Source organism: Erythrolamprus reginae, chromosome 7, assembly GCF_031021105.1.
Source record: "Erythrolamprus reginae isolate rEryReg1 chromosome 7, rEryReg1.hap1, whole genome shotgun sequence".
NCBI classification, from domain to species: domain Eukaryota; kingdom Metazoa; phylum Chordata; class Lepidosauria; order Squamata; family Dipsadidae; genus Erythrolamprus; species Erythrolamprus reginae.
In genome coordinates, this window is record NC_091956.1 from 57,135,364 (window position 1) to 57,161,507 (window position 26,144).

At 37.8% G+C, this 26,144-nt stretch overlaps 1 protein-coding gene across 2 annotated transcripts in view; it reads right to left on the reverse strand.

Moving 5' to 3' along the window:
* The window catches only part of TUSC3 (tumor suppressor candidate 3), a 152,742-nt gene that overhangs the window by 75,034 nt on the left and 51,564 nt on the right, over positions 1-26,144 (reverse strand). For both annotated transcript variants that reach the window (XR_011559557.1, XM_070756623.1), the window contains exons 2-3: positions 18,550-18,719; positions 928-1,045 (exon numbers count right to left, since the gene is read on the reverse strand). Coding sequence is in view for 1 of the 2 variants with exons in the window: in XM_070756623.1 (XP_070612724.1) it covers positions 928-1,045; positions 18,550-18,719 (288 nt within the window). In the remaining variant the exon portion in view is untranslated. The remainder of the gene's footprint in view (positions 1-927; positions 1,046-18,549; positions 18,720-26,144) is intronic.

Sequence of the window (26,144 nt, forward strand, 5' to 3'; positions counted from 1 at the left end):
GAGAACTATGTTTCAGATTAGGGTTTTAAAAATACATAAATAAGTAAAATATTTTTCAAATGTTAGAAAATAAGGGGTATTAATAAACTCATTTAAGATGAGTTTGGGTTCTAATGACATTATAAACATAATCATGCAGTTTAGCAAATGTACAGAAGTGCCATATGTTTCGGGGTATAAGACACACTCCCCTCCACACAAAAGGGTGGAAATGTTGGTGTGTCTACACTGAATACATCCATTATTGGCCTCCTGAAACCCCATCCCACGCGTCCCATTTTTTACCAAAAACAGGTCCGTTTCTTTAACACAAATGGGGTGCAAGAGAGTTTGGGAGCCTGCAGAGTGCTCCAGGGGATTGGGGGGAAGAAAACATGATGCATGGGGGATTTGGGAGATGAAAAACAAACTCCTAGGAGCTGTCCGCAGGCCTCCCAAACCTTCTGTGCATTACTTTTTTTGTCAAAAAATGGGCCCATTTTTCATCTCCCAACCCCCCTCCCACGTCACATTTTTGTCCTTCCCAATCACCAGAAGCAGTCTGCAAGTCTCCCAAACCCTCTGGGCATTCCGGTTTTGTGAAAAATAGCCCATTTGCAAAAATCGGACAAAGAGGGGTTTTGGGAGGGCCGCAGAGTCCCCTTCGGAGTCGAGGCGGGCAAAACCTTTTTTTCTTGTTTTACCTCTTCTACCAGTGCATCTTTTCGTCTGAAAAATACAGTAGTTTTCCACTGCTTACTTTTAGAGTCTTATATTAGCTATAGACCCATCTAGCTACAACAAAGCTGTGGCCCAATGCAATTTAGCTTCCAAACACAAGTATTTTGTTCTATGTATAGAACATAGAACAAGAAATACAAAATGTTTTCAAAGAAAGCATTTTTTTAAAAAAATGTAGTTTTAGCAATCTCTAAAGCACACCCTCACCTGCTGGAAAACATCTGCACCTTCATCATAATCAACTAGAGTGAAGAAGAGCTTGTTTGAGAATGCTGAAGAGTAGCGCCATGAGTTAGCCAATACTTGATATTCTTCATTAGCTTGCCTGAAAGTAAAACATAAACATAACATGTTCAGGTTCTTAGCAAGTATAACAGCTTGAATTATCTGTTTCCCTGCAAAAAGTTATTGATATACAGTAATTTCTTGCAAAACCCTGCTAAGTTATCTTAGCCAAACCAAAATACGAAAGAATAAAGCAGATATAATAATTAATTGTTCGCCCATTGTAAATATACAAATATTGAAAACAAATAAATAATAAAAGGAAAGTTACTTTTTGTTTCCAAAGTACCAATAGTAATAGGTACCCTGGATGCAATCCCAAAATATCTGAAACCCCACTTCAACCCCACTGGCATTGACAAAATTACCATCAGTCAATTGAAAAAGCCAGTTTACTTGGAATAAATTATAATTTATGATGGCTCATCTAATCCCATCAAACAATATTGTTCTCCTAAGTCCTTGGGAAGAACTCAATAGTAGACAAAGGTCTTAAATCCAGGCAAAATATCTGACTGAGTGTGCAACTAACTACAATTACTGTACAAGAATTGAGACCATTAGGAAGTATCAAAATCTGAAAATCAAAGTTGAAAGTTTATGGCATAAACTGATGTTGGTAGTCCCAGTGGTTATCAACAAAACTCTTAGAAAATGTATATTGATAAAATTTCCATCAACCAATTACAAAAGAAAACAATGCCAGGACCTGCATATATAATATGGTAATACATTATGGTATCCTAGGTTTTTGGGAAGAGTTTGATGCATATGAAAGCCAACTACAGCTACTAACGGTTGTGATTTCATATTTTTGTGCAAATAGTAATAACAATAGCAGCAAAATACAGTACAGTGATACCTTGTCTTACAAACTTAATTGGTTCCGGGATGAGGTTCTTAAGGTGAAAAGTTTGTAAGATGAAACAATGTTTCCCATAGGAATCAATGGAAAAGCGATTAATGCGTGCAAGCCCAAAAATCACCCCGTTTTGTGCTGCTGGGATTCCCTTGAGGCTCCCCTCCATGGGAAAACCCACCTCCGGACCTCTGTGTTTCTGTGATGCTGCGATTTCACTGAGGCTCCCCTCCCTGGGAAACCCCACCTCCAGACTTCCCTTGCCAGCGAAGCGCCCATTTTTGTGCTGCTGGGATTCCCCTGCAGCATCACAAAAACACGGAAGTCCAGAGGTGGGATTTCCCATGGAGGGGAGCCTCAGGGGAATCCCAGCAGTGCAAAAATGGGCGCTTCGCTGGCAACGGAAATCTGGAGGCGGGGCATCTCAGCGACGGTGGGTTTGTAAGGTGAAAATAGTTTGTAAGAAGAGGCAAAAAAATCTTAAACCCCGGGTTTGTATCTTGAAAAGTTTGTATGACGAGGCGTTTGTAAGACGAGGTATCGCTGTATATAATATAAAATATAAACATACGGATAAATGTGCCAAAATAAAAGGACAAAAAGCAGTAATTGGAAATAATAATCCTATGAAAAATTATGATGTCCATTTTCCCTTATATCTGTTTTCTCTCCCCTTCTGCAAATATGCCAATGAAAGTGAAAAGGAATGAAAAACAAAGACAAGTGGTTCACTCATAATTCAATGCCTCAAAGCCTTTGAATAACATGGACCATCCCCTTTATCAGTCTCATGCAGTTTCTTCCTATAAAATGAGAAGACCATCTTTTAGATTGTCTTCTAAAGTTGCAATCCCGTATCATACAGGGAACATATTCAATAGGTTTTATCACCTAAGAAGCTTCTTTTAATGGGTTCTACACTTCCTGCATTTTGGAATCATTTTCCCCTGTCCAAAAAGACATTGACAGCTGTAGTTCTCATATGGTTCATAACTGTATGCATGCCCATAAAGGGAAAATAGGTGGTTACCAATTTATGACCAGAATTGGGATGGGAATTTGTCTTATAATTCGTTATGGTTGTGAGTCAAGTCACCACATGACTGGATCGCATTTTACAACCATTTTTACCATAGCTATAAGCCAAGTCACAACAGTCGTATAATGAGTCCTTCAGTTGTAATGCAGATCATGTTATCTGGCTTCCCCAGTGGCAGGGGGGTTTCCCCCCCCCCATTTTTTTTGCTGCAAACTGGCAAAAATATCACAAATTGTGATCATAAAGACCATAGGAGGGTGCAAGCAGTCATAAATGTGAATTAACTGCTCAAATTGTAATCATGTAACTGTGGTAGTGATGTAACCGTTGTAACTTTGAATTTAGATTACATTGAACTTTTCCTGAGGCTAATTCCAAGGTTAATTCAAATCAGCAAGCAAAAGGTTGTAAGCTGTGGAATTACCCGTAAAGGCATACCTTGATTGAAATTTTATGCTTGGAGGGGGAAATACAGGCTACAAAGAAAGCCTCTATCCCCCCCTTTTTTGTTTATTTAGAACACTAGTATAAATTTTAGGGGGTGTTTTTACAAACACACCACACACATACAACTGATCCATGTAAGATGCTGATGAAATAAATAGAAAGGAGAGAACTTGGAAATCTTACTCCATACCATTAACAAAATTATAGTCATTTAGTGGCTGGTGGTTTTTTTCTAAGTAACAGTTTTTCTAAAATTAAATTGTATTGGGGGGATCTATGTGCTTTTAATCATGTTCACTTAAGAGAAGAATTAATGGATTCATTAGCTTTCTTTCACTTTTCTTACCGCATTGGTGTCAAATACCATTATCTGTGAATTGAGAGGAATGCACATAAAAAGAATGGTCATATATTCATCCAGTTTAAATATTGACGCAACTGCCACTCAAGCAACAACAACAAATATTAACTCTCTCAGCATTTCTTTCCTTTTAGTATACTGAAAGGTCACAGAGTTTTGCATAACCACTTTGCAAATATCTTTTGAGAAAAACTGGTGTCCATGGAGGGAATATAAGAACATTGAATGAAGGAATACCATTCTGTGTGGCCAAGTCTACAGGGAATGGTATAAAACTGCTTAGGTCAGAATATGCAGTGTTCCCACTGCATTCCAATTCTTTTTGGGTAACTCTGAATTAGTAAAGATGACAAAAATAATATGCATGTCGAATCACGCCTACAAACTCCTCCTGAAAACTCGTTGTACAGGTAGTCCTCAACTTACAACCACAATTGAGCTCAAAATTTAAGTGAAAATTTGTTAAGTGAGTTTTGCCCCATTTTATGACTTTTCTTAAAACATTTATTAAGTTAATTACTGACATTGTTACATTAGCAATAGGGTTGTTAAGTGAATCTGGTTTCCCATTGACTTTGATTGTTGTCAAAGGTGACTCTGGAAACTGCCAGGCATCTGAATTTTATTCACATGATCACGGGGATGCTGCAATGGTCATAAGTGTGAAAAATGGTCATAAGTAACTTTTTCAGTGCAGTTACAATTTCAAACGGTCACTAAATGAACTGTTTCAAGTCAATGACTACCTGTATGCGGATGCATAACTGATACTTCTTCATAATACTCCTAAAATAAGGCAATGCACCATCATTAAGAAGCCACTACATTCCTTAATATTGATTCATTTCCAGTCATATCCCTGTGTGCATTACTTGTTTGGAATATCAAAGCAATGATGTGCAATTTAAATGTCGTAATCCGTCTTACACAGGCATCATTTCTAGTGTTCTAAAACATCATGAATTCAACTTCTCTAAGAAAAGGACATTAGAAAGAGAGAAAAGAACTTTTCTCTATGGTTCTAAAGCTACGAGTTTTGGCTTTTATCTTTTCTTTACGGACTGAGCCATGCTTTATCTTACCAAGTTAGATACAGAAATAAGATTCATTCAGAGCCTCTAAAGGTAGTGAGCACAGGGCATCCAAGGCACACCGAGTTCCTGCAAGAGAACTGGAGTGTTGAGATAGGTGAACTCTGCGGCACACTTAGATAAACTGACTTTGCAAAATTATCATTCATCTAGGGCAAATATAACACATTGCTCCCAGGAGACGAGAGCTGATTAAGAATCAGCTGCTTGTATAGAGACAGATCACTGCACAAGTTAGCACAGCACTGAGTCAATTTTTGCTGTACACATCTGAACAACTGGCCCAGAATTTGAATATTTGCATTTCTACAAAAGATAATAATAATGAATAACTGCTTCTGTACCGGTTTTTGAATAATTTTAATCTGGGCAGCTGAAGGTATACCTGGATCACAGCAAAGATAAAGAGTTCTAAAATATAAAGACAGAAGTATTTCTCTCATCCTGTCCCAAAAAGATACCTGCTGAAATATTAAACAAACCAAACCAAAATCCAGGCAGAGTAGATTTTGGGACAGAAGGACTTTGATGACTTTTGAAGTTCAACCAAGTCCAGCCCTAATGCTGTGCAATTATTTAATTCTAAAAATGTATATTGTGTAGTTACGATTCAAAATGTACCATGCATGTGTGAAAGGGTTCATCCTAGTATCTATCATTTAACTAGTTAAATCAGGGCTGTCAAACTCACAGCCCACAAACTGGATGTGTCACACTCTGGCCACACCCACACCCATGCAAAGACGAACAAAGTCCCAATACAACACACGATGAATCAGTGGCTACTCAAATTTGACACCCTCTAGAGTTAAATAATGAGAGATCCTCTTCTATAAACGTAGACACTGAAAGTGCAAATCATCTGAAATATCTTACCTAAGTTAAAAAGACTGCAAACTCTGCTGGGTTGTGCACATCAAACCTACTGAGCAGTACATACTGAGCAGCAGGATTTACTTCCAGGTCAATTTTGCACCTGCCCTTTGGAGCACCATGTCACTCTGCTAGATAGATCGTGCTGCTACTGGATTTCTACAAAGCCATCCTGAGTGTTTTCCTAGGCAAAGGGATTGTGAAGTTAGGTGACTGACTGGTGTCCCTCAGTTGCCATGTTATGCCATTTTGCTTTTGTTATTATTAATTACATTTTTATTTTTTTTGTTTGGATAGTTTAATTCTCTTAACCGTGCATAGTTGCATTTGCGAGATGAGAGCCCTTACCAATGGATTAAAATAAATAATGAGTAAATCTTCTAAATCCCCCACCCTACTTTTAATTGCCTGTTAAGGTAGAAAATTCAGGATTAATTCTTGGAAGTTGCACTTAGTGGATAATATTTTCTCTTCTTTCAATTACTTGTGGTTTTCTTAATCTGCTAAATTCAGAACAAAACTTCAAATGATGTTATTTATAATCATATAAGCTTAAAGGATTTTATTTTTTAAAAAACCTACAATGTTTATGGACAAAATAAGGTGATATAAACTTCTGAATTCATTTGTGAAAAATGCATTTGTGGTCCTATTCAAATTACAGAATTCAATTGCTTCAGAGAAACGTATAGCTTCTACCATCTAGATTCATAGAAAACTATTTGATTTACCTTTTACTCTTTTAATGTTTTGTTGCAGTCTAAAAGTTTTAAGTCTGGACATTACTACTCTGCACAACTTAGTGAGAGCAGTAAAGCTGGATGATTGCAAAAATCAGTTTGATTAGCAGGGGAAAAGAAATCATTAGGAAATACCTAGGCCAAATGCTAAACTGGACAATTGGGGGAAATGTCACATATGACAACTTTTAGGATGATGGTTAAAACAGAAGAGTTTATCTAACTGTAAGGTTGCCAGATCATCACCCTACAAAAAGAATTTAATACCATTTAGATTGTATATGTGTACGTGTTCCTGCACAAATGTGTATGTATATATGTATGTAACTAAACTATGTAAACTGAGTAAATTTCCAGATCTCAACGTAGAGTTGGCACTACAAATTGCAATAAATAATACATAAATACTATTGCCAGAGAAACTACCTAGATGGATTCATAAACCTATTAGGAGATAAGCTCAAATTGATTGACATTTCATATTGATCCTAAGGCTTTAACACTGTTTTTATTTAGAATTTGCAATAACAACCCGGATGATTTTCTTAATAGGTAGGTGATACAAGAACAACAAATACATTATATTTAGTCAAACAATTGTTCATACAATTGGTGAATCTGCAACCCCATCTCACCATAAATTTATGCGCTGTCCAGAGCCACTATGAATCATAAATATAAATTTATTAGAATAAATAAACCTCAAATCTTACCCAACTCATGATAATTACTGACAAAAGCAAAACCAACCAACCAAACAGAAGAATATATAAGGGATTATTAAATAATCAGATTCATCAGATGATTAATAACTTGACTCATTGGCATTCAAGGAACTTCATTCCTTGTACAGCACAGGGTTGTTGTTATTTTTTTTTTAAACTTGAGGAACCGCCTGTTATCCTTAATATCTGCTTCAGCAGATTCATCTGCCAAAGCTGGTGCACTCCAGATTCTTTCTATTAAAAATGCCATTTATCAGACCATGGAAGAGCACCATCTCTGTAGGAGTACCCATCTTCTGGAATGAGATTCCTCGCAAATTCAAATGGATCCCATCCTACTGCTATTTCAAAGGATCTTAAAATCTGACTTTTCACTTTTTAAAGATGACAATCGATGCCGTTTTCACCTTCTCTGTTTCCTTCTACTAATTTTCTTTGCTTTGTGCTGTTTTCGTAGCTTTATTCTTCCGTTTTTAAAATGTTTTAACAATTGTAAGTCATCCAGCATATACATTTATTAAATTGTTTCATAAACATCATCATCATCATTGCAGCCCATCCATCCCTTCACCCACACATAACTAAGCTCCACATCTCAAAGGCACCAAATTGGAAAAGCTATATTATCTTTTTTTTTTAATCCAAGCTTTTTAGATTGTGGCAGTGAAGAAAACTTCTAAAATGGTTAATGCAGTTTCCAGGGAATGCCAAATATTTTCTCGCTGCAAGTTTTGCTTGGGGAGATCTGTCTTCTGTGTACTGCAGCGTAACTATAGAATTTTGGCACAGAAGAATAACCAGCATTCAAGAAAGATGAGTGCAGTCACTGCTAAGCAAACAAAATGCCACTTGGGGGGAAAGGTGCCTTTCCCCATTAGCTCAGTGCACTGATCTCTCCATGAAAAGAAAACCAGTATTTCTACACCAAGGCTATAAGAAGAAAAATAAGGACTCACTTCCAAGAGTTCATTAGTAGTAGAAACAAAGAGAGAAAACTCCTCATATCTTTTTGCTATTAATGGGTGGGCATAGAGTTATTCTTCTCTTTCAAAATCCTATTTAAGGGACAAAATTGGTAAGCAAAGCATCTGGCGGTGGTGCTGAACATGTCATTAATTAATGAACAGTATTATAAAGTAGCATCTTCATTAACAACCTGCAGAGGGCAGTCAAATAGCACTGAATGATACATGCCAAGCTTTAAGTCAAAACTGCAATGCTTAGATGGGTTAATACTAAGTATAAAAGAAAAATTCTGAAATTTCAATACAAAAACAAGAAAATAAAATCTATTCTCTTCAACTCAATCATTTACATTAAACATACTAAGTTACATTACTGCAAAACCACAAACAGATGAATAATATATCTAACTTTATATTAAAGCTCATTCTATGAATGAATTGTTCACTAATTGATAAATGTTTAGTGGCTTTGGCAAAAGATTTCTACCTAAATGTCAAGCTCATTACATTACATTAGCTTACATATTATACAGTAGAGATCTGAGAAACAAATTGTTCAGAGAAATGGGTGAGGTTTTACTTTGCCTTATAAGGCTTCTGTCATATAAATTTAATTTAATTTAATTTATTTGACTTCTATGCCACCCAATCACAGTGGGACTCAAATATACTGCTCAAAAAAATAAAGGGAACACTCAAATAACACATCCTAGATCTGAATGAATGAAAGATTCTCACTGAATACTTTGTTCTGAACAAAGTTGAATGTGCACAACAGCATGTGAAATTGTCAATCAGTGTTACTTCCTGAGTGGGCAGTTTGATTTCACAGAAGTTTGATTTACTTGGAGTTATATTATGTTGTTTAAGTGTTCCCTTTATTTTTTTGAGCAGCGTATTTGTAATCTCAGTTAAAACTTAGCAGGAAGGATTTTTGTTTGATTCTTTTTTTAGAATTTTAATCAGAAACATAGCAGAAAAAGAAATGCAGGAGTGCAAATAGTTCTGCTAAATTCTCCAACAGACCAGTGTTTATCAACTTTGGCAACTTTAATATGATTTTTCCACCCGATGACGTCACTCTCTTCCTTCCTTTCTCATCTTTCTTTCTCTCTCTCTTTCTCTATCTTGCTTCTTCCTCTCTCACACTCTCTTCCTCCCTCTCATCTCTTTCTTTCCTTCTCTCTCTTTCTCTATCTCTCCCCCTCTTGCTGGCGGGTGGCGGGCGGGCGAGCGGGGGCATCAGCGAGGAGCCGGGATTTCCCCTTTGCGTGGGCGGCGGGGAAACCCCGATCTTCGTCTGCTCGCTGCTGCTGCAGCAGCAGCGAGCAGACGAAGATCCGGGTTTCCCCGCCGCCCACGCAAAGGGGAAAGCCCGATTCGGCTCCTCGCTGCTGCCGCCGAGCAGATCAGCTGCTGGGCGGCCGCAGCAGCAGCGAGCAGACGAAGATCCGGGTTTCCCCGCCGCCCACGCAAAGGGGAAAGCCCGATTCGGCTCCTCGCTGCTGCCGCCGAGCAGATCAGCTGATGGGCGGCCGCAGCAGCAGCGAGCAGACGAAGATCCGGGTTTCCCCGCCGCCCACGCAAAGGGGAAAGCCCGATTCGTCTGCTCGCTGCTGCCGCCGAGCAGATCAGCTGCTGGGCGGCCGCAGCAGCAGCGAGCAGACGAAGATCCGGGTTTCCCCGCCGCCCACGCAAAGGGGAAAGCCCGATTCGGCTCCTCGTTGCTGCCGCCGAGCAGATCAGCTGCTGGGCGACCGCAGCAGCAGCGAGCAGACGAAGATCCGGGTTTCCCCGCCGCCCACGCAAAGGGGAAAGCCCGATTCGGCTCCTCGCTGCTGCCGCCGAGCAGATCAGCTGCTGGGCGGCCGCAGCAGCAGCGAGCAGACGAAGATCCGGGTTTCCCCGCCGCCCACGCAAACTCCACCATCTGCGCATGCGCGGCCATGGAAAAAGGGTGCGCATGTGCAGATGGTGTTTTTACTTCCGCAACCCTACATCGCGAAAAATCGATTATCACGAGGGGTCTTGGAACGGAACCCTCGCGATAATCGAGGGATCACTGTACAAAAAAGAGAAGTGGGAGGGGGTTGGGGTAAACAGTATTTTTATACAGTGACTTATATATATTATTGTATATACATTCCAAATATTTGTCTATATGTAGGTATTTTGTATTCAATATTCTTATTTGGATAATCTTATAGCTGTAGTATTTAATGGTCCAAGAATAGCGTAGAAAGAAGAGGTGGTTGGAGGTGGGATAGAAAAGGAAAGAGAATGAAAAGAAAAGAAGAAGATAGAGAGGAGAAAGAAGAAAAAGGGGAGGGGTGGTATCTGCAAAGTAGCAGGCATTTGGATTGTGACGACTTAGTTTGATTATATTTATTATTTTTGTTAGTGAGAAGTAACTGTAGGTTGCGATATTAGTAAATTTCTGATAATTATCAAATGGAGGGTTGTATTGTTTTTGATCCGAATTTCTATTGTGTATATCTTTATTTTGATTTGTATTAAGAGATTTTAATTGGTTTTTGTTTTATTGTCCTTAAAGTTGGATAGCCATCTGAGCCATTTCTCCCAGGCCTTGTAGAACTCTGAATCATTTTTGTTTTGAATTTCCATTGTTAATTTTGATAGTTCGGCACATTCCATACATTCAGTTAGTTTCAAACACATCTTCTTGTGCCATTATCTGCCACTGGGCGTTGGCAATCATGTTGGCAATCCTATTATTGTCAAGAACCGCATGAGAAAGTACAGCCAAGTTTCATCTAAACCAGTCCTTTGGGTTTTTAAGCCAGGATGTTCTTCTTCTACCTGAACCTCGTTTGCCTTAAATCTTTCCCGGGAGGATTAAGTGAAGGATGCTGTATTTTTCTGGGTGTCACAACACATGTCCAAAATATTCTAACTTTTGCTTTTTAATGGCTTTGATAGTTTCAAATATAGCAGCATAAAAAAAAAATTGCCCCCATCTTTTTATTACATGATGTTCTTTTTATCAGCTAGCTAAAATAACTTCAGCCTAACCAAACTGCAAAATCATCTGACAGCAGTCTTCCTGTAAAAGGACTTTTCTCCAGGTGATCTTACTGTGTTTAAATGTTGGAATATATCATATACTTTCAACAGAACAGCAGCAAGTTTATTAAACTGCTGCGGAGAAGTTTCCAGAGCATCACTCCCACCTGCCTACACCGTCTGTTCAAGTACAAAAAAACAAATGGGCACCAAGGGAACCTGTTTTCCTAGCATAGTAAGGATATTAAGCCAACAAAGATGATATTAAGCCAACAAAGACAGACCCCAAAAAAGTTTTCAAATCCTCTTTTAAATAATAATGTTAAATAATATTTTGTGTGATGCTCAGTGCCTTAATAGGCACATGTAAACATAACAATGGAATTTTGTGCTCATTCCTAGTAGATCAATCCATAGAAACATAGAAGTCTGAGGGCAGAAAAAGACCTCATGGTCCATCTAGCCTGCCCTTATACTATTTCCTGTATTTTATCTTAGGATGGATATATGTTTATCCCAGGCATGTTTAAATTCAGTTACTGTGGATTTATCTACCACGTCTGCTGGAGGTTTGTTCCTAGGACCTACTACTCTTTCAGTAAAATAATATTTTCTCATGTTGCTTTTGATCTTTCCCCCAACTAACTTCAGATTGTGTCCCCTTGTTCTTGTGTTCACTTTCCTATTAAAAACACTTCCCTCCTGGACCTTATTTAACCCTTTAACATATTTAAATGTTTCACATGGATCCCTAAATGGAAGCTTCCCTTCGGAGAGGGGCGGCATACAAATCTAATTAATAATAATAATAATAATAATAATAATAATAATAATAATAATAATAATAATAATTACAATTTCCACTTAGTACAGCCATTGAGGTTTTGAGAACTGCAACTTCAACATAACTGGAAAGCATCATCTTGGAGAAGATCAGATTCATTAGAACTAAAGTTTGATCAATGGACAAATCAAATTATCAAAAATAGCAACAATCACTACAGTGGCAGGAGGGTGATAGGATGAACTGATTCCCTAAATCTTATGTAAATACACCTCTAGAGACAGCATGTTTGCAAGCCTTTGAACATGCATGAGCATATGAAGGAATGCACAGATAGAGAAGATTTATATGTCCATCCCTAACCAATTTATTCTATTCTAAGAGGGGTAAAAAGGCACGATAAAGTGGTAATAATAGTTCTAATGCAATTTCTTTTAAGGAAACATTTACAGAATTATGATATTGATACAGAACAGAACTTACAAATGTATAAAATACAAAATTTAAAACTAATTTTTAAATAAACTCTCCTACTGGCTTTAGGTCATGTGTCCATGTCCCTCATAAAATACTAAATTATTTGGTTCCCTCTGCAAAAATGTTCTCTACCTACTTGCTTCTATGCTAAGAGACACACTTGTAGGATACTTGGAGATGAATAAAATCGGCAGAGATTAATGAACACATCAATCAGATAGGAGCAATTTGATGACTTGAATGATTATTGTTGTTGTTGTTGTTGTTGTTGTTATTATTATTATTATTATTATTATTATTATTATTATTATTTGCACTTACTCTTAGATGCTCTAAACTGAAAAATGGAACATTAATATATATCATGAAAAGGTATTTTAACTGTAGAAGGCAATAATTTTTACTCTTTTTACATTTTCATTTCATTACATTTTTAGATATTTAACCAATACTATATTTCCTTTGGACAATGGCTACACTGCAACTAAGTTAAGAATCAATATTAACACAATCTTTATTACAGATTATAAATGTAACCCTGAGACTATTACATAATAACCCACAAACCGTTAACAATTTTTCATTTTCCGCCCAGGAAATACATCCAAATGTATATCTTCCAGTATAAGGGCACTTCTAACTTGACCCTTTCATATCCCAAACTCATAGAAACTATTTGAAAAGGATCCATAATCAGTTTACAAACCAAAAGACTTAGGAAAAGTAACAAAAAGAAGTGCCCTGTTATACAAGCCACTGTAGATTCAACAGTGATAACAACTGCACCACATCTACGCAATACAAAAGGGCAAGACAAAAGATAATAGTAGTCAAGCACTTTGCACATATCATCTGGGAAATGGAGGAAGAGCTGCAAAGCTATCAAGTAAACAACCCACTTAAAGGACCTGAAAGTCAACAGCCAGCAGCAATGGTAAAATAAGATCTCCACCAAAAGAGAAATGGAGGCCCAGGGCCTGTGCATATGGATGTATACCTATACAAACATGAGGCTCAGACTGATTTCTACTGCAATGCAGCTATACCAGAAATAAATCAATTCAGCCTTCCAATATTGTAAACATCGTGGGAAAACAAAAGCTAAAACGCTGCAGATTTTTTGCATTGAATTCCCCTAAGTAGAACTAAGGATATAACTGAACAGCTGATCTACGGATATTCTGCTGATGGGAGGCTTTCCAGACATTCAAATGCTTCCACATTTGTTTGCTAACATTTATTTGTTAGATTTGTATACTACTTACCTTCAAGAGCTCCATTTCCACTATTTTTCTCCTAACCATAACCCGTTAAGATATCTTAGATAGATAGATAGATAGATAGATAGATAGATAGATAGATAGATAGATAGATAGATAGATAGATAGATAGATAAATAGAAAAAATAACTGTTTAAACCTGGTTGGTTCTCTGATGCCAGTCCAATGCCTTGAGCACCAAATCCCACCGCTTAAGAGAACCACTGCGGCATTTCAATTCATAAAGAAGTGGGTTTTTTTACATGCACACCTTATTACTGCAGATAGGCAGTAATTTATACAGGTAGTCTACAACTGACAATCATTCGTTTAGTGATTTTTCAATGTTACACAGGCACCGGAAAAGGTGGCTTATGTTTTTCACACATGACCATTGCAGAATTCCCCATGGTCACATGATCAAAATGTAGGTGCTTTGAAACTGGCATGCATTGATGATGGCTGCCATTCCTGGGATCATGTGATTATCTTTTGCAACTTTCTGATAAGCAAAGCCAATGGGGAAACCTAATTCGCTTAACAAATATGTTACTAACTTAACAAGTACAGTGACACACTTAACAACTGTTCCAAGGAAGGTTGTAAAATGGGGCAAAATTTGCTTAGCAATTATCTTGCTTAGCAAAGGAAATTTTGGACTTAATTGTAGTCATAAGTCGAGGACTACCTATACTCATAGACAAGGGGCTAGAAGTAATATTGCCAACATGGCCTGAAAAATGGATAGCTTTTGCTTCCATGTTGAAATGTGAATATAAATGTATAGCGCACCAAAGCTGTCATGGGCATATGCACTCCTGGCAGGCATGCACGCACCCATCGGCACGAGATTTTGCTTGCTGCACATGCGCAGCAAGCTAAATCTCGTGTGAAAATGCTCACACGAGGGAGATTTCAGTGATTTTCACTGATTTTTTTTGCTTCTGCACATGCAGCAGCCAAATCCCGCGTAGGGTGAGCACGTCGGGGGCACGCAGCTGTGCGTGCATCTCCAAAATCACTACTGGAATGTAGCACCTTACCGTTCCGGTAGCAGGTCTTCACTGCGAGTGTCTCACATTCTGAATGGTCTCAGAGATATAGCATGCAATGTCATCAAGTCATACTGAGGCCTGCAACAAGGCTTGCAGGAAGGATATTATCAATGCATGTATACTCAAAGCTCATTATGTACCATCCACATTAACTTTTGCAAGCAATTGCCTAAATCAGTAGCTGCATGTGGTAAATCTGATGCTGGCCTGTGTTCAGGGGATCATAAACATGTTCAAGAGCTTATCCCTAAGATTTTGCATCTTTGCTAAAGTAATGAGAAATAAACAGTCCCACAGGAAATTTGCAGGGAACATGAAGTAGAATGCCTTCTCTACATTTAACTCAGTTCAGAAGAGATATGGAAAGTCCAGATCTTTTACTGAATGTATGATCTCAAGATATTGCAGAACTGATATATTATCCAACATGGATAATGGCAGGAATGGGAATTGTAGATCAGTAGCATTAGAAGGGCAAGAGGATTCCCATTCTCATGTAAATGAAAACCAAATGGTCTGATCTCATAAGCTCTGGAAAATACACACACGCACACACAAAGGGACAGCTACTACAAAGTGTGGTTTGTTTCTTCCTGACAGATTAAAATATTTCCCTTCTTACTGGCAATTGTTCCAAGACTAAACAAAGAGCAGCAAATATTGGTTTCATTTACTATCTGTGTGATTAAGAATGATTATATTATCTTCAATGATGACCACCATCATCATTGGTGGTCAACCTGACTATAAAGATCTAGCTATCAATGTCTTTCAGTAATGACCTTGAATCTTGCTCATCTATTTTTTCCACCGCTTTTTATGTATTGTCTCTTTTAGTTTGTAAACTCTAATCGTAAGCCCTTGCCTTTTATGATTATTGATGTGAACTTTTATAAGAAATAATAATTTCTCTGAAGAGCAATATAAACTGAAATAAAAGGAAAAAAGAGGGATGATTAGAGGACAATGAAAAGGCAGAAAGCATGCCATGAACTGCTGGCAGAGTTGACATTAGACTCTATTACAGTTAAACTAGTAAAATACTTTCAGATATTTCACAGTGACAGTTTCTAATTTTACTCATTTACTTGATACAGATGCAATCCAACTTTCACTAGTTGTGGCTACAGCTTGAATAGAAGCTTTTTGATAGAGGGGATTGCTTTTCCACTACATTTGCTGAGCAAAATTGATAGTTTCATTTAGCTATCTTCCAGAATAGGAGGGAAAAAATCCTTAAATTTCAGCGGCTAATCATCATTAGCTCCCAAATGATCAAGTGACACTTAATGATAAGAGGCAGACCTAAGTGATATATATACACTGACTTATTTTATTAACGGTCAGTGGTATTACATTAGGTGACTAAAAGATTAGCTTCCTTATTTCCCCCCCGATAACCTGGATATGGAGGGTGGTGGCAGCGATGAGCATGTTTAAATGATACCCTAGTCTCTCAAGGTCAGCTATGGCTCAAGTCCACATTTTTTTAAAAAAACCCAATATGAAGAAATGGGAATCACTGAACCTGACTAATTACAGCAATTAAGCAAGGCTATTTACTTTGTATAATTTATTTTTCTTGTGCTGGCCCCAGGAGAAGCAAAGATTATTAGCAAACACTGGTGCCTTGGCCTTCTACCCACTATCATTCTGTTTGCAGAGATTGGCAATACACAATATTTGTCTTCCAAACAATAAGGTTTGAAAATTCTTAAGGAAAAAAAAACACTCAGGAGAAGATTTTCAGTAGTTCTTTGGGAGTCTGCAGCCTATACATAATGACATGATTACAGTAGATGGAAAGAAAATATTCCAAACCAATGTTCCCTCTGATTTCTTAGCATAATTCTCCTTTCCTAAAACAAACATATCCTGTTATGCTTTTCATTCCAAAAGGTATTAATATATTCTCTAGCAGAGATTTTCTGGACAACAGATAACAAATATTTTAAAATATTTCCTTTTTTATACATGCAATTAATTAAAAAACAGAAACATATTTTAAAAATTGAAAATATTCTTCACATTTTTAATACTTCAAATTCAAAGCATGAATATACAATATAGGGAAACAACAATCATATTCTACAAAAAAAAGGTTCACAGATCTTAAAACTCTGAGTATATCTAACCACTTCAAAGTAATTCTACTGCAAAATGTAAAAAAAAAAGTCATTAAAATGTCTATGTGTTCTTAATGCAAGTTCATTCCACTAATGTAAAACATTATATAGGGAATACTTTTCAGCAAACTTCATACATGACCAGAATTTATCTTCTATATATACATGTTTGAAATTTCCAACTTTTAATTGCTTAATTGTTTAAGAAATATTACCATAATTTTCTGTTATCATTTTCAGGTAAAGAAATGTCAACTTCATTTAATTCATATTTTTCTTGTAGCAAAGCTGAGATCTTAAATCTAAACTACTGTATTTAGAATGTTTTGAACTAGAAGCAATTAGTTAATTGTTTCTTTTTTTAGATGTCCAGCTGCATTCTTATGAAATGATGATATTAATGAGATATGTTCACAGCTGATGGCATGTAAAAGATGAATCTTAAGCCCTCTTCTTTCCCACCCGTCAGTAAATGGGATCCTTTTATGAAATGACAATATTTATGCAGTATAAAATCCCATGAACAAAAAGATTTACACCAAGATCAGCATAATGGAATGTGTTACTAGCTGTTTCATGTAATAATCAGGGCAGTAAACATTTAAAGCTGCTCTGATCATTCCTGATCTTCACCCTCCTGAGGATAAAGCAGTTTCTTGGCAACAAACAATAAGCCCCTTTACTGTTTGCCAAACCAATTCTGTCATGCCAACCTGTCACTCAAAAAAGGCACTACAGGAACCTGTTCGGAGTTTATTTCCTGGAAAAAGAAAACTGAAGGTGCACACAATGAGGAACTATATGAACATATAAATGCCTAGAAAAGCCAAATAGAGCTCAGCATTGGTGTTAGCATATAGCATGGGAAAAGGGACTGGAATGTTAAGAGAGAGCTAATTTGCATATTGGTATGTAAATCAGTTTTTGGCAGTTGGAAGATTTAATTCTGGGATTCGTACGCTGAGTGTTGGTGCATCTGCATTATAGAGAGCTGATGTAGAGAGAAATATAGTTATACTGTCAAGTTATTTATTTGTTTAAATATGAAACCAGTTCAATGAGAAAAGAAGAAATAAAAGCATAAGTTTTATATTGGAATCATTGTATTATGTACTCAATAAACATTGTTGCATGGTTCTGCTATGAAGAGGCTCTGCTGGATGAAATGAAGAAGATCACTTAAAACCATAAATAACACAGAAATCCAACAATTGGGTAATAATTACCTTTACAAATAGAAAATAACTGATTTATGTGTAACCCATTTCCTGCAGGGACATACTGGAGGCAATTCAGCATTATTAGAATAAAACGCTATATGGATTGTATATATTCTCACTTAGTCCAAACCTGATAATAGATCAACCCCTTAGCAGAATAAGAAGCAGATGAAAACTGTACCGTATCTCCTCGAAACAAAGAATCTCTTTTTATTCTTTACATGGAATTGGTAAGATAGGAACAAGACATTTGAACACTGTTGTAACTTTTATAAACTTTTACATTTTTTTTTCATAATGGCTTTTTAGCTTTTCTACGATAAGTACTTTATTTATTTTTCAAGCCTGTATGGCTGCCCATCTGACAAAACTAGTCACTTCTTGGATTGTTGTGTGAAGCTCTATCCAAGCTGCTAGGGGAAAATGCTAGATGTGTTAATTAAGTAGCTAAGAAAATTTTAGGGGAAGAGACAAGAGAAGACGAGGGGAGAGGACTTACCTGCAAACTGAGCATTGTCTTTGTGGCTGCAAAGCTGTAAACATCACAATCACTGAGTAGTTGCGAGGTGGCGCCTTCACAAACCTTCTGAATTTATCTCCATTCATACGGATGACTGAGCGCCTTGAACTCCATTCAATAAGCTGTTCCACTTTCTCTGCTAAAAGATTCTGAAATCAAACACAAAGATAAAGGCTGCATTAAAAAAGTTTTATATGCTAGGTTGTTGCCATAAATATATATGCTGTATTTCTGGAGTCACAAGCTTAATAGATGCTTCTACAAGAATAATTTTATACTGCCATTTCCCTGTAGAAAAGTTGGTTTAAGGAGACATTCTAGTAGAATAAGTTCATAACTTTGTCTGAAATAATAATGTCTGAAAGAAAAGAACAGGATTGAATAATGTAAGCAATTTCAGGTGCTTCTTTTCAAAAATAAAATCTAATAAATTATAAAATTACAATATTCCATGGGTTAATTAAAACCCCACATTTAATCAGTGAAATCTCAGCCATTTGACCTTTTTAAAAGGAACATGGAGTTCACTGTGCATCCAGAACTGAAAAAGAGATTAATCAAACCTGGAACAGTATCTTCCATTCACATCAAATCTTCTTGAAAATCTATTATTTAACAAGGCACATATAGTGCCAATTTTGTACTATGGAAATACAAAAAAATAATAGAGTTAAGTGTCATAACAAAGTGCCAGAATTCCTCTTCCTGCCCCAACAGCTACAGAAACGCATATTTCACTGGTTAGTTGTTGATACAACATGTATTAATAGAAGCTGTCAATCCATAATACATATGACAATACAAAAGCGAATTGGTAATGTAAAGATATGGTTCTATAAATCTGACCAATCTGAAATAACTCCTCTTTTGTCCAGTTTACCGGCTGGGACCAGACCAGATACATCAACATTTGCCTTATTTGTCCAGCCTTTTACTCCTTAGTGTCTGGAATTTTTTACTGGCCTTCATGCCACCTATCTGGACAAAGTGTAACTATCGAAACAAATCACAAAACTATTTGCCCCCAATTAAGTACAATATTAAATCTCTGTAGATCACTCTGCAGATTTACAGTTATGAATAATGATCTTCCAAAACTGCCTTCCAGCCATCTAACATGATAGCCTCCCTGTTTATTAAGATGGAAGCCATATAAATTTGCAGCATGAATGAGTGAATGGGAAAAAATGTGAATACAGTATTCTGAAATGACACATTGGTCCTCTCAACGGGGAATGATGAATCGGAAGGGGTCCTTGGGGATCTCTCAGCTTAGTTGGTTTCTTGCAAATGTTTCATTACCCAAGCTAGGCTAGATCAGTACTAGTAAGGAGTAGAGTTTGCTCTCAGCTTATATTCTAACAGCTTGCCCTGTTAATATTGGTGGGAATGGTCGTAGAGGTTCTTTGGTTGGGCTGTTGGCTTGTTTGGCAGTTTCTTGATTGGGTATTGTTTACTTGATTGTTGGTCTGATATTAATCTTGCAGATAATATATGCTCATCTGGGTGCTGATTGCTTATGGAGAAGTATTTTGGTCTTTTTGTTCCCTTTTTGGCTTGTTGATTATCTCTTTTGCAAAGTATGTAGATATTGTTTATGTCTATGTGTCTAATGATGGCTAATTTGTCAAGTGCTAGGTCCCTAGAAATTCCTTAGTATTTTTGGATTTGGTGTGGGCTAGGATATTTGGTTTCCCAATTGAAACTATGGTTAAGCCAGAACATATTTTGTGAAATTAATGAGTTTGCATCATGTCTTCTGACTGCTAGTTGGTGTTTATGGATAAATTTTGCCAGCCCTCTACATCTTGGGCCTAACAGTTTTGCAGTCATTACACTATAGATTATAGATCTCCTTTTTTCCAACTCCTGGGGCTGCTAGGTCTTTTGGTGCACTTAGGATATTTTGAAGGGCTTTACTGCTACAACCACTACAAACAGGCAAAAGGTTGTTGTTGTTGTTGTTGTTGTTGTTGTTATTATTATTATTATTATTATTATTATTATTTAGATTTGTATGACGCCCCTCTCCGCAGTTAATTTCCTCTCCGGCCTGTATTAGTGTACATCTATTGGAAAAAGGAAGTTCTTTTCACTAATGCATTTGGAGAACAAATATTGAAACTAGTCTCATTCATTCATACATACATACATACATACATACATACATACATACATACATACATACATACATAAACACACACACACACACACACACACACACACACACAGAGAGAGTGGTACCTCTACTTAAGAACACATCTACTTAAGAACTTCTCTAGATAAGAACCTTTTCTACTTAAGAACCTGAGCCCAGAAAACTTTCGCAGGAAATTTGAGAGCAGCATGATGGCCTGGCCAGTTTCCTGCCATTCCCCCTTTAATCCCAGCCATCTCGGGCTTTTCTGTGTTGCCAGAGGAGCCTGGGTTTCTCTCTCTGGCGCAGTGTATGAGAGGCAACCTCGCGCTGGGTGTACAGGAGGCGTGTGCTCCTCCTCACCGCCTCAGAGTCCCTCTTTTTTTTTTAAGCCTTAAAGATTTGGATTTTCTTTTATTCCCCTCACCTCATCTTCTTCCTTCGGCAGCGACTGTCCTCCTCCTCTTCTTCCTCCTTCTCCTCCCACCCAAATTCCGAGCTTTTATTGCTTTCCTAATGGGTTTGCATGCATTATTTGCTTTTACATTGATTCCTATGGGAAAAATTGCTTCTACTTACAAGCTTTTCTACTTAAGATCCTGGTCATGGAACGAATTAAGTTCTTAAGTAGAGGTACCACTGTATATGTTTTTGTAGATTTTCATGGGTACAGTATGTAGGTCTTGGCATATTCGGATCTCTTCCTGTGTACATTTCAGAGATTCCCGCGATGTTTCGACGAGGTCCCACTCGTCATCTTCAGGCTGGTGCTTTTGACTTTATGCTCAGATGAACAAAGCTTTGTTTGCTGAGCACAAAGCCAAAAGCACCAGTCTGAAGATGACGAGTGGGACCTCGTCGAAACATTGCCAGGAATCTCTGAAACTTACACGGGAAGAAACCCGAATATGCCTCTGTGTGTGTGTGTGTGTGTGTGTGTGTGTGTGTGTAACATTTTTGCTGATAATGAAAAGGAAGGGAGACTAGTTAGATCTATTTCGAGCTCTTTTGCTCTTTTCAGCTAGCCATACCCTTACCGGGATTTGAACCTCTGGGATCAGCCTTGCAAGGCAGCAGCTTTAACTTTTAGACCACAGGATCTCCTTCGCTTAGCTTTGTACCAGGAAACAGCCATATTTTTTTTTTCTTGTTAAATCACCCTGGTATACCCAAATATAGGAGGGAGCATGCAGCTTCCTTTTTGTCTATTGGTTCCTCCATTGGTACCTCCAGGCAGGTAAATGTATTATTATTATTATTATTTTTATTTTTTTATTTTTTTATTTATTGGATTTGTATGCCGCCCCTCTCTGCAGACTCGGGGCGGCTAACAACAATAATAAAAACAGCATGTAACAATCCAATACTAAAACAACTAAAAAACCCTTATTATAAAACCAAACATACATACATACCATGCATAAAATTGTAAAGGCCTAGGGGGAAAGAATATCTCAGTTCCCCCATGCCTGGCGGCAGAGGTGGGTTTTAAGAAGCTTACGAAAGGCCAGGAGGGTGGGGGCAATTCTAATCTCTGGGGGGAGTTGGTTCCAGAGGGCCGGGGCCGCCACAGAGAAGGCTTTTCCCCGGGTCCCGCCAAACGACATTGTTTAGTTGACGGGACCCGGAGAAGGCCACTCTGTGGGATCTAACTGGTCGCTGGGATTCGTGCAGCAGAAGGTGGTCCCTGAAACTATTTTATAGTCGACAAACTATATTCTATGTTGTAATATATTTTTGCTGATAATGAAAAGGAAGGGAGACTAGGCAAAAAGATGTATGCTCCCTCCCATATTTGGGCATATCAGGGTGATTCAACAGGAAAAAAAACATATATGTGTGTGTGTGTGTGTATGTGGGTGTTTTGATCTTTCCCATCCTGCTGCTACCCAGCTACATTATGTAATTTAGGTTTACATAGTTCTGTCATGTAATGTATAAGTTGTTGCCCAAAAATCATTCATAAATCTCCATGGGATAATAGCCACTATCTTGCTTATGATTTATAGAAAAGAGTACAACTGTTTCCTGTTATACTTTTTCAGACTATACAGCAAACACCCACAGGTTGGCTAAAATGGCAGCTTCTGAGTTGCAACACACTTAGAGATGGCAAATTTAGGATTAAGGTGAGAGGATTATCACAGGATTAGAGAGTTGCTGCGTTCCTACCAATATGAAACAGATGATTCAGAACAGCTTGTCATGTAATCACGACTGAATGTATAATGCAACCTGTTCTGAATAAAATCTCTGGTATCTCTGTTGACACAGGATATTTACATAAATCTCACAAATATAACTGTGGCCTCTGCTTGTCCAGTTATTTTGGATGCTTTATAAGTTTTAGACATTTGGATGTAGACAAGAACCTTGAAGAGATGAGGCTTGATAAAAACATCTGAGACAGAAAATGTAACTGAAGAGCTGCTAGTAGAAAACCTGAATTCCATCATATAAACAATTTTCAAAAACCTTCAGCATTTTATTTTTTATCAAAATGTTTGAACACATTGTGACATCTCAATGTCATCCTCAGATGGCAATGATTATTTGGATGGTGGTGTGTTTCTAATATTTTGAGGCACAGAAAGTTTTACGGGATTGAAAGTTGTAACATAGTTTTAAAATAGCTTCAAAACAAAATGCTGGCTTCAACACTTTTTTTAAAATTCAGGATGACAAAAATACCCCTATATTGACAACCTCAGTCTACCATTTGATAATGTTTGAAGCCTGGATACAGATTACTGCCAGCCCTGCAAATACACTGGAATCAACTCCATGAGAAAAAATATAGTTTACTGAGATAGACTTTAATAATGGACCCTAAGGGTCAGTCTGTGCTATCTCTCTTCTCTTATAACTTAGTGAATTTGGGAGATGTTTGCCTGGCCACTTCAAACCTTATCCAGAACATAAACTATGTCTCAATGGTGTTTGCCTTGGTAACAGTTACATATTTCTGTCAAGGTCATCTCCAATATCCCAGTCCAGAATCAAACAAAATAACAGAATTGGAAGGGACCTTGGAGGTACAACCTCCTGCTCAAGCAGGAGACCTTATACCTTTCCAGAGAAGTGGCTGTCCAGTCTCTTCTTAAAAGCCTCCAGTGGTGGAGCACCCATAACTTCTGAAGGTAATGTGTTCCACTAATAAATTGTTCTGCAGGAAATTGCTCCTTAATTCTAGTTGATTTTATCCTAGATTAGCTTCCCATTCGTTGCTTCTTGTCTTGCCTTCTCTTCTGCTGCTTGGTTGCCCCTCTCTTCTTTCAGGCAGCCTCTCAAATATTGGAACACTGCTATCATCTCACCCCTAGTCCTTTTTTTCACTAGATTAGACATATACAAATCCTTTGCGTTCTTTCCAGAGTCTCAACATCTTTTTTATATTGACACATCCAAAACTGGATGCAGTATTCCAAGTTTGGTCCTCCCAAGACACGTTACTAACACTTCATGTGATCTTGATTCCATCCGTTTTAATGCAGTCTAGGACTGGCTTTTTTGGTGGCTGCAGCAGCCAATAAATTTAAATAAATAAGAAAATAATAATACGGGTACACATGATCAACTTGGCAAAAAAATTATGCTTGAAAGCTCATGCCCTCATCACCTCGAGGTTCGATTACTGCAACGCTCTCTACATGGGGCTACCTTTGAAAAGTGTTCGGAAACTTCAGATCGTGCAGAACGCTGCTGTGAGAGCCATCGTGGGGCTTCCCAGATTCGCCCAAGTTTCTACAATACTGTACTCCGTGGCCTTCATTGGCTGCCGATCAGTTTCCGGTCACAATTCAAAGTGTTGGTTATGACCTTTAAAGCCCTACATGACATTGGACCAGAGTTCCTTTGGAACCGCCTGCTACCGCACAAATCCCAGCGACCGATAAGGTCCCACAGAGTTGGCCTTCTCCACATCCTGTCGACTAAACAATGTCATTTGGCGGGCCCCAGGGGAAGAGCCTTCTCTGTGGCGGCCCCGGCCCTCTGGAATCAACTCCCCCTGGAGATTAGAATTTCCCCCACCCTCCTTGTCTTTCATAAACTACTCAAGACCGATCTATACCGCCAGGCATGGGGGAGTTGAGACACCTTTCCCCCAGGCTCTTTATATTTTATGTTTGGTATGTATGTGTTGTTTGTTTTTTAAATATGATAGGGTTTTATATGCTTCTTTTTTAATATTAGATTTGTTTGCTATAATATTGTTTTTATTATTGTTGTGAGCCGCCCCGTTGGAGAGGGGCAGCATACAAATCTAATAACTTATTATTATTGTTGTTGTTGTTGTTGTTGTTGTTATTATTGTTATTATTATTTTATTTTTATTTTTATTATTATTATTATTATTATTATTATTATTATAACAACAAAATGTACAAAATCCCTGTGGATTCTGCTGAACCTCAGCAGCTTTCAGCTCTATTCACTGAATAATAGTGATTAAAAACAATGCTGCATGATATTAACAAGAAACTCTATTGATGTAAATTCATACAAAAATAAAATCAGCTGATGTACATATACATAAGATATCATACAATAAATATATATGCATAATACCAACAAATCTATCCAAAGAACACAATTAATTATTCAAGGTACACAAGAAACCAAATACAATAAATTGCAGGCTGGAAGAGATGTTTGCCGACACTGCCAACTGAAAATCATCTTAAGTGGCTAACAACTTACTATCTTTATGATTAATAACTCAAGACAATGTAAAAAATCTGAACAATGCGCTGTTTCTTTAAAGTATGCCAGCTATAAACTGGCTACTGATCAAAGATGAATTACAGAACAAGGTAAAAAATACATTTAAAATAGTTAACACTAGAACCATTATTAAAAAGGCACAACATGATGCTTTCTGCATCAGTTCTGGCAGTTCAAACTACCTCCGGAGCTGTTGATACAATTTTATAGAAGAATTAGTGAGTCTGTCATTTGAACTTCTATAACCAGGGGTGGGCAGCAGGCAGGACAGGGTGGAATGCAGTTTCACCAGCGGAAATGAAGCTGCATGCACAGCTCCAGCTGACTAGGGGCAGTCACTTCCTAGATTACCCATTTGGCTCAGCTCTCCTTTTTTTCCCCTGCTGCTGATACATCTGCACTCCTTGCTTTTTTCTTCTTTCCTCCTTCCTGGCCTCGGATGAGCTTTCCTCTCTCCTGTCCAACTCCCCTCCAGCCTCACACGGCCACCTCCTGAGTCCAGGAAGGAGGAAAGAGGAAAAAAGCAAGGATCGCACAATGGCAGCAGCAGGGGGGGGAAGGAGAGCTGAGCCAAGCCAAGCCAAGCCGTACCAAAGTGTTCTGGGCTGCGGTCTTTTCCCCCTTATGAAGCCCTCGCTCTGCCTGCAGTTGAGATAAAAAGGCGTCATGCAGAAATAATAACCTTGGTGAAGGGACAAAGAATGCAGAGAAT